Source organism: Neltuma alba, unplaced genomic scaffold, assembly GCF_004799145.2.
Source record: "Neltuma alba isolate B1F8T4 unplaced genomic scaffold, ASM479914v2 tig00010684_pilon, whole genome shotgun sequence".
NCBI lineage: Eukaryota > Viridiplantae > Streptophyta > Magnoliopsida > Fabales > Fabaceae > Neltuma > Neltuma alba.
This window is the reverse complement of record NW_021635524.1, coordinates 52,900-67,949: the sequence shown is the minus strand read 5'-3', so window position 1 is coordinate 67,949 and position 15,050 is coordinate 52,900. Positions and strand designations below refer to the sequence as shown.

The following is a 15,050-nucleotide window of genomic DNA, read 5'->3' as shown; positions in this document are numbered from 1 at the left end:
ATTTATACATGTTGGACTTTCTTTCATTATTCCAAACTTGAAAAGCCAAACCAAACCCACAACAAGGAGCATGTTCTTATTATGCTTCTTCTTCCCTCCACCCACTCCCTCACTCACTCTTCTTCCCATCTCCACGCATGCTTGATTTCTGATTCTGCTAAATTCCTCCTCCAGGTAATGATTTCCCCTGTATCCTTAGGGTTTTTGGGCTTTATTTCAGCTCACAAATGGAGGGTTTATTCTTTTTTCAAGCTCCTTTATGTGTTTTTCTATAATTTGACTGGAATTGCTCTTGCTTTGCTTTGTCCTAGAAATTGAATTTTGTTGTTGATTTGTTGCGGTAATCAAGCTATCAAGTTGTGGGTGTTTGAAAATTCGAGAGAAGGTGGAAAAGTGATTGTTTTTTAATCTTTGAATTGTTGTTATACAAGACCTTGATTATGAAAATCTGTATTCCTGCTCGTCTTGAAATATAAAGCAGAAAATTAAGGCGTAGCGAAACGCGCTGGGTCTGCTTGGGTTAGTCTTAGACAAGAAGTGGAAAAAAGCCTGTAGAGTTTTGTCTGCGTATCAAGAAAGTGTAATATTTGGAATTCAATGCAAATAATATCAGAAAGGTGCGGGGAATCGAATTTTGGTTTAGAATTTGAACTTGTTTTTATCTGAACACATGTATTTCTATGTATACACGCTGTTACAGTCAACTTTGAATGCTTGGGATAAAACTTCTAATAATATTTGCTACAGTAACTGGGAAAAGAAGCATCACTTCCAGGATCTTCAATCTTTGTGAACAAGCCTAGGCCTTTTCTCCTTTTTATTAATCCGTTGATCAACATCTTATATATGTGCATCAGATGAATGGTGATTTGATTAATTGACTAATTACTATGCAACTCATGTCAGACTAAACCACCACCAATTATACGACAAAGAATGCTTAATGCAGCATTGACATGAGTATACAAGTCATTTGGAAAACGAGATTTTCTGGCATCCATGTATTTCTAGCATATCACTCTTGAGTTCTTGATGACTTTACTACATGGTCATTGTAGCTCATAATGCACTTGCAGTGACTAGTGCTAAAAAATGCTATAGTGTAGCACCTAGGATTGTGCAGGCCAAATGGGAAAAGAGCTTGCAATTCTCATTAACTTATATAGAATAATTCATAATGATTAGTGATTAATACACATTAAAAAGCAAAACTCATATCAGCATAATAGTCAGCCATTAGTTGCAACATCAAGTGCTAAAGTCATAAGATACATAAGTGTGACCCAGATGGAGTCTGAGCTATACGCTAAGAAAACTTCTTCATTTTCTATTTGATCAAATGCCATATCACCTTAACAGTCATCAGTAGGAAAACAGTCGATTTCCTTTTCAACTTCTGAGGAAGTTCGTGGAGATGGTTTGACAAGAAAGTTAGGTCATGGCGGTGGATACAGAGCATGAACTGCTGGTAGAGGACAACAGGAATTTTTGGCAACTGCCAGTGACGGGTAAAAGTTGGATCAAGAAATGCTAGGGTTGGGTCTCTTAAAAGTGAATTAAACTAGTATCCCTAATCTTGCTTTAGGGCATATAGCATGCACTACAACAAACAGAAAAATAGCACTTTGATGGAGCTGAAGATTCAGAGCAGATTTACAAATCATTTCCTAGGGCCTATAGCAGAATTTATGGGAAGGGAAATGGTATAGGAAAGAGCAATTCCAGTGGATAAGAGTATTAACCTAAGGTTCCTGACTGTAAGGTAAAGGAAGTGGAATATGAGTAGGGAGTAGGTGCAGTTAAGGGTATGTTTAGTCTTTTGTAACACTTTCTTTAAATCTTCTCTTTCATCCTGGGAGAATTAAGTTGTCTTTTGGACATTGAGGGTCTGTTTGGCTCAATGAGAGGAAGGGGAGGGGAGGAGAGTGGAAGGATTTTAATATTACCTTATTTGGATTTATAAAAGAAGAGGGGAGGGGAGGAGTTTTAATATTACCTTGTTTGGTTCATGAGGGGAGGGGAGGGAAAAATATTTTGACATAGACAATTTTGCCCTTATTTTATTTAAGATTATTTTTTCAAATTTTATAGAATGTTTAATAAAATAGAATTGTAAATAACATTTAATATATTGAGCAATACTTATACCGAAATTCTAATATACTCTGGAGCGTGAAGAATTATTGAAAAGAAGACTGAAGTAATGTTCAGTCACAACTTGTACTGTATTCCATTTTTGAATGCAATATTTGGTCATGCAAAGGAAAGAGCAGTATCTGGGGACAAGAAGAAAAGAATTTAGGGTAGTATAGGGATATTAAAAATAAATATGGGTATAATAGTCACAATATGGTAAAATATTGCTCTTTCTTTCCAAATCCCCTCAATTTTGGAGGGGAGGAAAAATTTTCTCTTCCCTCCTAAAATTTGTATGTTTCCAAACAAGGCGAAATGATTAATATTCTTCCCCCTCCCTCCCCTCCACTCCCCTCCACTCCACTCCACTCTAAATGCCTCATACCAAACGCACCCTGAGAGTGGTGAGGAGAATTCTGGCCTCTCGAATGTTAGGTTGGGGCAGGGAAAGATCATATTTCCTTGTCATTTTTGCATTCCGTGTTAGTGTGTTAGTGATTTCTAACATATTTAGTGCACTTTCTTTTGTATCCAATAGAATGTATCATCAATTTGAGTGAGTTCTTGTACTGTAACACTCTTCTTCTCTTCGGGGAGAAGAGTATTTTTATATTTAATATCAATTCAATGTTGGATATCTACTACTTCCGATCTTTAATATAAGATCTAATTGACTAATTTGGGGAGATTAAGGATGTTACTAAATTACTTAATTATAGCATATGTTATATGATATCTCTAAAATATTTATGTGTATCATTAGATTATATGTCAATTTATAAGTGAAGCAAATTAATTTGGAGAAAAACAATAAATGTAAATACTTTAAAGTAATTTAGTAATTTTTTTAATCTCCCTAAATTAGTCAACTGGGGTTTTATATTAGGGACCAGAGGTAGTACTATTTTGCTTGGGTTCTATCACACTGGTGGCATGATGATAGCTGGGCTACATGAAACTTGCGAGGCTATACAAGTCGCAGCTATTGATAACTATGGTTTGTTACTAGAAATGGCTGATGAGTGATAAAGTTCCCTAAGTTGTATGAAATGCATAACTTAAAGTTTCAACTTAATAATTGCTGGATTGATAACTTTACTGATAGCATTGCATCCAAATTTGTGCTTATTCTAATTAGTTATTCAAATATGTCTTGCATATGTACTCTACCAGCACATTGATTTTGTTCAAGTCCACCACTGAAGACATTTATGGAAACATATAGTTCATCTGGATCTTTCTGCTTCTGATATAAAAGAGGTGCACATGGTTTCTTCAGACAAAAGTGCTGATCGCAATGTTTCTTCTGATAAATTGCATCAGAGGCTGAGTTCTCAAAGCGATATTACTGTGTCACAAGAGACTTGTGATGATAAATTGATTCATCCAACCCGGAGGAAGCAAGAAGAATTTCTTCTGTTGCAACTGAGAAAGAAGTGCAGGATTCTGATGCTACCCCTGATGCTCTGCAATCAGATCAAGAAGGAAGTGCATGTACCTCACCACTGCAGAGACCTGTGCAGAGTCCTAATACTGATTATCGCCCATTGCAATCTAGAGAGGAAAGACCACCTGTTATATGTGAAAAGATATCAAAAGACAGTGTAGCCGAAAAAGGAGTGTGGGATTCTGATGCTTCTGCCAATGCACGGAAATCAGAGCAATGGAGCATATGCTCTTTACCACATGTGGAACCCTTGCAGAGTACTAGCACTATTCCACGTGCATTGCATGGTGGTCAGGGTGGTCCCTCTATAGCACGTGAAAAAGTCTCCAAGGATGGATATAACTGGAGAAAATATGGCCAGAAAAATGTTAAGGGCAATGAATATGTAAGGAGCTATTACAAGTGCACACATTCCAACTGCCCAGCGAAGAAGCAATTGGAGCAGTCAAATAACGGACAAATTACAGATACCATTTGCATTGGTCAGCATAATCATCCTCAAGTGAACAGTCCACGAGCTGTCGAAGAAAAATCAAATAAGCCCTCTCTAGCCAACATGGAAGGTAAGAAGCTAACTTTTCTTGTATTTGAGTTTGTATCCTTCACAAAGTTACTGATTGTTTTCTGGCATCCTTGATGAAGACAAAACATCCATTGGGCATGGATGTGTGCCTCAACCGAACAAGTCTCTAGAAACTCATCCAGTTTCAACAGTTTCCACGGTTGATGAGGTCAAAGCTGCACCTTTACAGTCGACTAGAACAAGGGATGAGGTTCTTGCCAATGAGGATCCTGAGTCAAAACGCCTGTACAATATTGCGCCACCTACTTTTACAGCCATTTGAATTGATATATCATATATATGATGTCTAACTTTTCTGTTACTCACAAATTTAATATCAAACAGGAAGAAAAACATTAGCAATGCTGATGCCTCTGGGGCTGAGAAGTCAGTTGGTGAATCTCGTTATGTCGTTCAGACTTCAAGTGAGGTTGATTTTATTAATGATGGATACCGTTGGCGCAAGTATGGGCAGAAACTGGTAAAAGGAAATCCAAATCCAAGGTAGAGGTTTGGCTTTATTTGAGATTTACCTAATCATTTTGCCTACTTTCGTTGTGCTAGCTGGTTGTGAATATATCTTAGTGCTTCATTGCTGCCAACCTGAATCCCTTTCATTTCAAATTCATATCATTGCCCACTATTTACTTATTGCCAACCATATAGTTTTTATTATGTATCACTAAACTGTATTCCTTCTATACTTTTTGTGGCATTGCCATATATGACAAATTCTGCGTTATATCCTATCGTTCTCTAGCTTTCTATGTTTATATTCATGAAAAATAACATCAGATTTCCTCATGTAAAAGGAGAAATGACCTTGTATCATTAATATTTGTTCTGCGCTGTATCCTTATGTACTAGGAGCATTCTATTGTTCATCAGAATTTGCTCCATCTCATTACAATTGTTGTTATTGCTTTTCCAATTTGGCAAGCGAATTGTCGTAGTTTGACTGTTAGTTCAATTAATCTATTAGATACACAAGGATGTGATTTCTTTGAAATTCTGAACGTGGATTCTTTTTGCCCCCATACATAGATAACTTCTAACAAATGTCCGTGTTCTTTTTCTTGGCAGCGTTTGGATAATGGTTTTTCTATATTCGGTTGTCCCCATATTTCAACTTAGCTGGAATCCAAGGGTTCCTTATATATTCCTATTTTCATTTTACGTGTTTATTTCTCCCACACACTTTTTCTCTGTTTTTTCGTCTATTAGTTTGTTTCCCCTATTCTTTTGGTTCAAAATTTTGGAATTTTTTGTAGAAAGTAAAACTTATAAACAATTGCTATCAAATTCTTAAATATAAACATGACATGAAGACATAGCTTTACAGCTCAAAATCATATATGTTGGATTTCTTAAAAATATCCTAAGCATGTGTTTTTGTTCAAAAACTCTTAATTGCACATGCGGATTTTTATTTAGTTCTTGTCCAAAGCTTCACTTGTCAATATAAGGTTTAGCTGTTCTTTGTCCCCCATTTCCTTTATTGGGAAAAAAGGCCTCTAACAAGAATTGGGAAGTGTGGCTGTCAGCAAAACCTATCAAGTTATAGACATATTGTTCACAATTGTTTTCAGATGCTAATTTGCTGTGTTGTGAGCTGACCTGGAAATATAGATACATTGATTATGGTTATATGTAATTGGGAGTTTGTGACACTGCATTCACACTCTTCCAGAAGTTATTACCGGTGCTCGAGTCCTGGATGCCCTGTCAAAAAGCATGTGGAAAGGGCCTCTCATGATCAAAAAATTGTGATTACCACATATGAGGGACATCATGATCATGAAAGCCCCTCTGGAACGACTGTTATTCATAACGGAGCAGCAGATACTTCCACAACAATCATCGATAGTGACTCAGGAACCAAATCTGGGGAAAACTCTGTTTGTGTTAAACCGGCAGAACAACAGATTTGCTTGCACCTAGAAAGCAGGCCACGGGAGCAACCAAATGGTGAGCAAATTGCTAAACCAAAGACTTGTGACATGGATGAATCTCAAGGGATCGCTACGGGAGTCTCTGAAAGCCCTTCAAGTGAGAAAGAACAAAATGGCAACACGGGCGCAGGAAATGATTCAGGCGTCCATGGTACCACGTGCCATTCAGGTTCTGAGCTTCCTTGTAGATTAAACAAACAGCAGAAAGAAGAGGTATCAGAAGAAAGTAAGTTAAACAAACGATCTGAACCTGATGCAGATCCTGTCCAAAGCTAAATTGGCAATGCTCTTCAAAGTTGAAGCTAGTTTACTGAGGACCAAAATAGCTGACAATAACATAGGTGATGCAGGAATAAGTTAAGTATTATATGGGATGATGATTGTTGTCTCTATTCTAACCTTTTGTTTTCGCTTGCACCCTCTTGCTCTCGTCTTAGAATTTGGAAAGGTTTACTAATAATATAAGGGGATATTACTACATTGGACATTACTTGTATACTACTATTTATATGGGATAAATAAGTGAAGGATGTACAAAATCTTGTGGATCTATCTTAGTTTTCATTTCCTTTTTTTTTTTTTTTTGACAATGTATTGTCAACTTTAGTAATGTGCAGTTGTTGTTGTTGGCATCCGGGATGAATTTCTAATGTGTCGTTTTAATGAGACAGATACAATGCCTTGCATAAATAAAGTCTTGACATCAAAGGATGGTTCTTCCATTTGTTGGAAGTAGTTGTCTTCAAGTAGATTTTGATTTTGATTATCTCAACTTTAAAAGATACGTGTAATTTATGAGATTCACTTGAGAGATGAATCAGACTGAGTATCTAATTTTTAAGATATATATTTTTTTTTTGCCGGAAGTAATTTTCAATATATCTAAGGTTACTTTCTTTCAATTGAAGCTGACTGATGCAAACTATTGGATGGGGTGGAGGAATCAGAATTGATTGAGCAACTGGAACTGGATGTCATATGAATGTTTCATAGTAATATGTGTGTTTTTAATCATGTGGGGATAAGCGGCCCGGGGTTTAAATATTTGTGTTCGTTTTAGATTAAAACCAAGTTGAATTGAAAAATAATTTTATTCATTGCCTATATTTTCAAAGGACAATACGAATGTCCATTTTATCAAGTACGTCCAGCTACACATGATTGTACTCTTTCGGTCCTTAATATAAGATCTATTTAACTATTTGATTAGATCAAGAAAGTTAGGTAAGTTAGTTAATTATAAGAAAAATGACACATTTTTTCTAAAATACTATAATCACCTTTCTTAATATCTCCTCTCTCTCTTCTACTTGATAATGATTGAAGGAATATCCATAGCAGTAATTTAGATAAAATTAATAAATATGAGAAATAGATTTTATATTTAGAACCAAAACCAACTCAAGTATTAGGTCTTATATTAAGGACCGGAGGAGTATATTTTATTTTTAAAATATTAGCATTTAATAATATTTAATTATAAATTCATATGAAACTAAAAAAAAAACACAAGGTCATTTATGATTAAAAAACTTGACATAATGAATATAAGGAATTTGATCTAAGTTTTTTCTATTTTCAAATTGTGTAAATTTACATATGTTTTTGTGTTTGCGGTTATAATTTTTAAGAATGATATTTACATCAATTCTTTATATCTATTATGTCAAATTCTCTAATCATATATGATCATGTATCTTATTTTGAAATATGATCATTTAATTATAAACCTATATGAAATTTTTTAAAAAAACACACACATGATTATGCGTAATTGAAGAATTTAATACAATAGATATAAAAATTTAACCCAAGTGTTTTCGATCTTTAAACCAAGGAAAATAGTCTTAACTCGCTGCAAACTATAGATTTATGCTGACTGATCAAAGTCTACAAAATATATCATTTATACCAACATCAGTCGCTAATCAAATCCTACAAAATATATCATTTATACCAACATCAGTGAGCAGGGACCTGAAAAAACTACTACCTCGGTTATTAATATAAAACTTCGTTTGACTTTTATTTTGATCCTAAATATAAGACCTCAACTCATTTTATCTCTCATATTTATCCTTTTTTTTCCTTCAAGATAATCCTTGTAATAATAGTAGTTCTAGCCAATAAACTTGATTAATAAAGATATTTAAAAAATACAACACATTTATTACAAATAATTAACTTAAATTATCTTCTTAATTTTTTCAAATTAGTCAATTAGCTCTTATATTTAGAACTGGAGGTAGTATTATATTATCTTATTTCAATTATGGGTCAACATAATCTTTGGTCTATCAAATTTGCATGGCTTTCAATTTTATCCCTTGAGTTTTAAATCATAAATTTTGGTCCATCAAGAAGCAAAATAGTCCATATCTTTATTAAATTATAGGAATCAATGTTTTAGACCAAAAAAAAAAAACTTAAGGGACTAAAACATGTGGTTTGAAACTTGAAAGATTAAGCTCAAAATGAAGATACACTTGAGGGACCAATATTTGTATTAATCCTTCAATTAAAATCAAACTAAATGCCAACATAGGTTTTTTCTTCTTTTTTTATTTCTATTGGACGCAATTATATTCAAAACACTATTAGACACCAAATGTGGACCCTTCTCTCGACAAGATTTGAATATTGGTTAGTCATGTGAAGGACTAACTCCTTTCAGTTGACCTAGTCCTGTTGGTTTCTAGTATGTATTAGCCGAGACGATAGATATCCTAGCCGCTAATCAAAAGTATTAGGTTTGATTCTTGGGCATGGAAAATATTCTGGCTAAGAGACCCTTACCCCCTTAATGGATCTCAGTTGGTCGGGTCGGGTCAGATTAGTTGGGATTTTGATAATAGGATTTGGATACCAATAGTTCCATCATAACAAAAAAAAAAAAAAAACTAAATCATTCAACACTGAGAATTATGGTGACATGTTACAAAATTCATTTTGGACTTAATTTTGATACGGTTTAAATAAACTAATTTTGTTTAAGTCATTTCTGAGGATTCTTCCTCATGGATCCGCATGTCAAATGAAGAGCCTAAATTTAATCAAAAACGTATTAAACAAATAAACGAAGACTCGGAAATGTGCACAAATTTTTCTTTGGGTCAAATTCAAAAGGACCTACCACCTGAGGGAAGACCATGTCAACAGCCCAAATAGTCAATTCACAAACCAAACATTTCTTAAGAGTAAAGTCTACATATAATGGTTTCCCATGAAAAAGCAGTTCAAGCTAAGATTCAGAACAAATTTATTAATCTTCTATATTGGCTTGCTTAAGACATTCATATAAGTTTGGCCCCCTAAATTGTAAAATTCACATTTCATATTTATTTTTATTCGTATCTTTCTGTGTATTATAAGCTTTCATTTTCCTAAATAAATGAATTGGATTGAAAATCATTTTCAATCAAATAGAAATGACCATAAGCTTGTTTAAAGTCATATGATCAAAGTCCATTGGCAAAGTCACTGAAAAAGGTGATTGATTGGCATTAGACAAAAAAATTGTCCTTGATTTTCATCTAAATTGTCAAATCAACAAAGGGAAGAAACATGGAGATTTCTTATATGGTTGCTTTATATCTTTTAAATACATATAATAATGTACCAAATGACATCACTGGACTTCCCTTTAAGAAGAGATAATACTTCAAACTTTGAAGTTAATTCTCATTGTGATTTAACTTGTATCCATTCTGATAATAACTGCAATCCTTCAGTGACGATTTTCCCAGCCATGTAACTGGAGTGCTCAGAATTTCAGGGGCCAGAAAAAGGATCATGACATTTAAGAACAATATTGCTAAAAAAGAAAATGAAAACTAGCTATATTTTCAGATTTAACTTTTTGAAACAAGGAAAATGGGAAGAGTCATATTTGGTGTAACAGGGATTTGTACTATGCAGAGCAGAATAAGTAGACTCATCTGCACTTTTCTCAGATGATACTTGAGATTTTTAAGTGTTTGTTTTCGAGTTCTCTAAATAAAAACATGCCAAGTGGATTTTGTTTTCGGCTTCTTAAAGAAGCTCAACCACAAAATTGGGTGTTTCAGAACTTTCTCGACACTTGATGTGTTTATGGAGAACCCATAACAGACACTTCAAAAAGAACTTCGCAGAATGCCCAGTTCTCACTTCCAAGCACAAGAAGCAACTAAATCTCTATTCATCCAACCCAGATAGAGAGCCCCATCTCTTTCTTGAAGTGTATATCTATCAGAATAATTCTCAAGCAGCTTCTTAATGGTACTATTCACCAATGAGCTCAGAGGGTAAGGCGTGAAACCAGCCATTGCAAATCTGGCCCTCCACTTGCCGAGCACCTCGTGCCGCTCCACCCTCTCGACTCCTTCACAAGCTATGATGTTAACAACATCTCTCGCCAAGCAATGCTGCTCCACATTAATTCGCTCTTTGTGATCTCTGGGAAGAGTCACATCAATCGACTCGAACATAGCTTTGTAGTAGTCCAGAGCTTCGAGGAAGCGAGGGAGGAAAGGTGCAGTGTTTGTATTTGATTCTTGCTCAACAAGTGTCACCACCTTCGGAGACAAGCTCTTCACCAAGCGCAGCAGTCGATCACGGTGATTCTCGGTGCTGACACTTTCGTCAGGCATGTGATGTAGCATGAATGCGAAATTCACAGCGAGAGCCTCCCCTGGTCGAACCCCGAGATTATGCAGCTGAACATTACAGCCAGAGATAGCTGCAGCATGAAATTCAAATGGCACGTTGAATTTCTCAGCCAACTTTGATAGTCTCTTTCCCACTATGTTTAGTCCTCCTCCACGAGCATAAGCTGATGTAGAATCATCAATACCTGTAATTCGGATGTGGGGTGGTCCCCCAGGTCTAGCAGCAAAAGCCTGAATCAAAGTAATCCATTGGCTTCCCTGAGCAATTTGGAAATCAATAATATGAACTCTCTCCTCATCTTTCATAGCTTCAGCAATGGCTCCATTTGCAGACATGTAACCAAATTTGAAGTAGGGGCAGACCTCGTAAAGTATGTGCATATATGAGAGAAGCTCAACACTCGCCGGTTCTTTGCATCTTAAAGCCTTGTAGATTGAACTCCCCGAGGCAGACAATCGAGCTACAAGCCCTTCCAACATATATGCTCCCAACCTATGAATTGGTTCACCAGAAACTGACACCATTTGGCGTAATTCATCCATCAAACATTGAGCCATTAACAAATCATTATCTGAAACGGCTTTTGCACATGCGACTAGAACCTGTATCAGGTCCTTACTAGAAATTACCGCCATTGTTTGCCTCCAGCCATCCATTTCAGGCCAAAGAAAGTTAATTCCTTCCTTGATGGTGCTGTCATAGCTATCAATATTATCAGAGTCAGGGCCAAACATTACACTTTCCAGCTCTCGCAATTTGTGCTGGAAGCTATGCAAATCATCAGTTACACAGGAACCACTCATTGGAGAGCTGTAAGTATTGTCTGGAGACTGATGTTGATCAGATGGGTACGAGTATGATTTAGAATCTTGCTGCGAGATTGGGCTCCCACTAGGCGAGAAACTGACAGTTGAAGGCGAGTCATAAACATGGAAAATCCCAGTCGCAGAGGAGGACTCCAATGTGCAATAGAGTTCAGAAGAACATGGAGTAGAGAAGTGGGTTCCATGGCTTCTAATGTCATTTCCGTATAGCGCTTGATACTGCGGTAAGCAGTAGGCCTCAGTTTGTTGCATCAGTTGATAGTGCATGCTTGAACTTCTATGACGTTCGGATGCTTGCATTGTAAAAATAGATACCAGAGTATCAAATTAGTGTCTCTACTATAACAGAGTGACTGAAGCACCCGAACAATATTGGCAACCGGTTCTCATGACAATAAAACAGGAGGGCTTGAATTTTCTTTAACTATATCACGTTGATCTGTAATGAAGACGTCTGGATTATGCATAAACCATAGAAAATTATATGTACCATATCTGCAAAAGAAGAAAAATCACAGAATCAGAATTATCATACCATCAGTTTCAGTTTTCCTACATTGTAAAGAAAAAGAAAGCTGAAGATGAAGTAGTCAGTTAGATACCAGTGAGCTTTGGCTTAGTGCCATCACAGTCATCTTCAAAATTGAAAGACCCAATCTATTCAGTTTGGCAGGAACATAAATGCAAAGATAGAATATTTTTCACGCCTTTAATTCATGAGAATAAATAGATCCGGTGTTTCGTAAAAAAAGTCTAATTTTTTCTTCCTTCTTCCGTGTATTATCAGCAAATTGACTCCCATACCAAACGTAGAATCTTCTTCTTCTTGTTGTTTATTTTTTGAACGAGGACAAAGATAAAGGCTCAAGTCAAGTCAAGAACTAAAAAGTCCAAGAAACTTCAGAAAATGAACAATTCTACAAAATTTTCTTAGCAAAAGTGAGATAGACAAATAGAGAGAAAGAAAGAAAATTTCTTAGAAATTTGGAACAAACTGAACATGCAAGTCTACTTTCCAAAAAAATAAATTCAAAGATCAAACATCCAATGATTATATTTCATCGGCACGGCACTGACTGCACTAAAAAACCAATAAAATTTACCAGGCCCATTTCATTGCATAACATCGGAATCCCAGAATTCATTCTGAGCCAAAATTATCACTCCAAATAACCCCAGATTTACATTCATTTCTGGTGGAACGACACTTGCAGAAAGATTCTTAGCAAAATATGTCGCCAGATTCAATTAAGGCAACGCAGGATATCAAAGGTCTAGGCTACGTACTTTACTCAATTCAAATTGATTAAGCCGAAAGGAGAAGGCAAAAGATCCGCAAACCATAAAAAGTAAGTGCTTTTAATCTTAATTTCATAAAGAAACCAAATATTCCTAGCCAAAACCAGCTCTACAAGAACTGATATCCCATTTTACCAAAATAAAAATCGTATAACAAGCAAATAGGTTCATTGCAAATCATCCTCAACATGTAAAACCGATATTTTTTTCTTTAATGTAAACAGAAGTTGACCCATTGGAGACAAGAATGGACACTACAATGTCGCATTCATTGCAAAAACGGGTCATTCAACAAAATTACAGAGCTCTCATTCCAGCCAAGAATCATTAGGGGAAAGAAGTTGAACATTTCCTCACACCACAGAAACAGAGACACTGGCAGAAATCCAAAGAATTACCTAGAATTATCAAACCGTTTGAGAAAATGGGACTCTGAAACGGCAAAAGGAATTTTTTCTACAATTTTGCCAGAAAAAACACCCAGTTAAGCTGAAAAATTCTTACCCATCAATAGAAATCAATAGGGAGCAAAAATTCAAAGGGAACCATGAAATGGGTTTGAGATGAAGGATATGTATGCGTTTGAAAATCAAATCAGTTTCTTACCATTGTGTAGTGGGATTCAAAGCTTGGAAATCCCCATGGAACAAGATTCTCTGTGTGCGCGTGGAGTACTGGAGTTTGAGAGAGAGAGAGAGAAAGTAGGGAACAACAAGATGAGGATTATATTTATCACACTGAAGAAAAGAAACAGAAACAGAAAAATTAAAAAATTAAAAAATAAAAATAAAACGCGTCATACTATCGTAATAAAATAGTACGTATATTAGAAAGGTGGGTACGTAGGTCTTCAAAACTCTTCTTGTTTCCTTTTTTTTTTTTTTTGGTGGCCTTCAGAGAGGAGTGTGTGTGTGTTCTAGACCAGCGTGTGAGCTAGTAGTGGCTGGCGTTCCCCTGTTTTTGCCTGGCCATGGCCAGCTCTGACGGTCTCAAGAAGGAAGTGGAACAGAGTTTCAAAGACCTAGTTCAACAGTGGCTTTTGGAGGGGGAACGTACAGCTCCGATACTAACACCAGAGCAAAATGCTATCATAGAGAAACTTCTCAAGTCCGATATTTCACACAATAACTAATGGCAGCAGCCCTAAAGCTCCACTGAAGATCGCAGGTTTAATTTCACTTGTAATCTCGTACCAATTTAGTACCTGATTCTCTAATCCAAGCTAGATCTTCCAAATGAGAGCCAGTGGCCTATATATGCATTGTTAAATGAAGCTAAGAGACATTATGGTGGGACGTTGGAAAACTAATTAGCTAGTTAAGGTTGATGAATTATTACCCAGAAGAGCGATGAAGGGGGTGGCTTTGCTAGAATCAGCGTTCAAATTGATTTAACCATGCCAATTAAAGACCTTCTTCCTCCAAGCTCGATCGTTTTGAGTAATGTAGTTTATGAGGTTGTTGATGTGATATGATTATGGACATGGCAAGCTAGGAGGAGGAAGGAATGGCCGTTCATGTCCGCCGCCGCCGCCGGGAATATGAAAGATTTTAGAGATTGATCAAACAGTGACAATTACTTCTCATTTAAATCCTTATTTAGAACACATGACGTGTGTAACACACAATCCAGCTGTCTATTGCACAAGTATGTAATTATCCAGCTGTCGTGCTTAAATGGCGTTAAATTAGCTCATCTCGTCAGGAAAAAAAAAAAAAAGCACTCCTCCTCATCTTATTTATAGATCACTTACAACATATTTTATACGTATCAATAAAAATTTTAAATTTTATTAATTTTTATTTAAAATTTAATAATTTTTTAATTTATTCCTATTTAATATACAATATGTCACGTGAGAACAAAATCAACACAAGGATAAAATTGTACATTCATATAAAAACTTTATCTCTCTGTCTGATAAATAAGATCAATAATTTTTTTTCCTCTCTACCCTATAAATATGATTAGAGCATGGTGTCATCCTTGGAACCCAGAAGACAAAAGAAAAATTAACTCGGTGACCTATCTGACCCAGCAAGTTACCTGAGTTGCGTCCGGGTTACACCGGTTTAAAACGATTTAGGCCGGGTTGGTTTCTTTCCGGTTTTAGATAAGAACCGGACCGGATGAGTGACCAGTTCATCGGTTTCCGGTCCAAACTGGCCGGTCCGGTCCGG

The 15,050-nt window shown here is 36.0% G+C and overlaps 2 protein-coding genes across 3 annotated transcripts; one reads left to right on the top strand and one right to left on the bottom strand.

The window, feature by feature from the left end:
• The first annotated feature begins 3,513 nt into the window (after window positions 1-3,513).
• LOC114758286 (WRKY transcription factor 1) lies at window positions 3,514-6,729 on the top strand. The gene is made up of 4 exons (XM_028947318.1): window positions 3,514-4,146; window positions 4,226-4,391; window positions 4,491-4,649; window positions 5,836-6,729. Exons 1-4 carry the CDS (start codon window positions 4,140-4,142, stop codon window positions 6,371-6,373), a joined length of 870 nt encoding a protein of 289 aa, XP_028803151.1. The 5' UTR covers window positions 3,514-4,139; the 3' UTR covers window positions 6,374-6,729.
• A 3,183-nt stretch (window positions 6,730-9,912) lies between these two features.
• On the bottom strand, window positions 9,913-13,564 carry LOC114758298 (scarecrow-like transcription factor PAT1). 2 transcript variants are annotated; one of them, XM_028947329.1, is made up of 2 exons: window positions 13,477-13,564; window positions 9,913-12,066 (listed from the first exon to the last, which is right to left on the bottom strand). In XM_028947329.1, exon 2 carries the CDS (start codon window positions 11,869-11,871, stop codon window positions 10,243-10,245), a length of 1,629 nt encoding a protein of 542 aa, XP_028803162.1. In that variant the 5' UTR covers window positions 11,872-12,066; window positions 13,477-13,564; the 3' UTR covers window positions 9,913-10,242. The 2 variants fall into 2 exon arrangements, with proteins under 2 accessions (XP_028803162.1, XP_028803163.1); XM_028947330.1 differs by lacking the exon at window positions 13,477-13,564 and adding an exon at window positions 12,174-12,638.
• Between the last annotated feature and the right edge of the window lie 1,486 nt (window positions 13,565-15,050).

Coding starts and splice junctions, on each gene's coding strand:
- LOC114758286 (XM_028947318.1), top strand. Junction 4,392..4,490: donor GATCCTGAGTCAAAACGCCT/GTACAATATTGC, acceptor AATATCAAACAG/GAAGAAAAACATTAGCAATG. Junction 4,650..5,835: donor AAAGGAAATCCAAATCCAAG/GTAGAGGTTTGG, acceptor ACACTCTTCCAG/AAGTTATTACCGGTGCTCGA.
- LOC114758298 (XM_028947329.1), bottom strand. CDS start 11,871: ATGCAAGCATCCGAACGTCATAGAAGTTCAAGCATGCACTATCAACTG.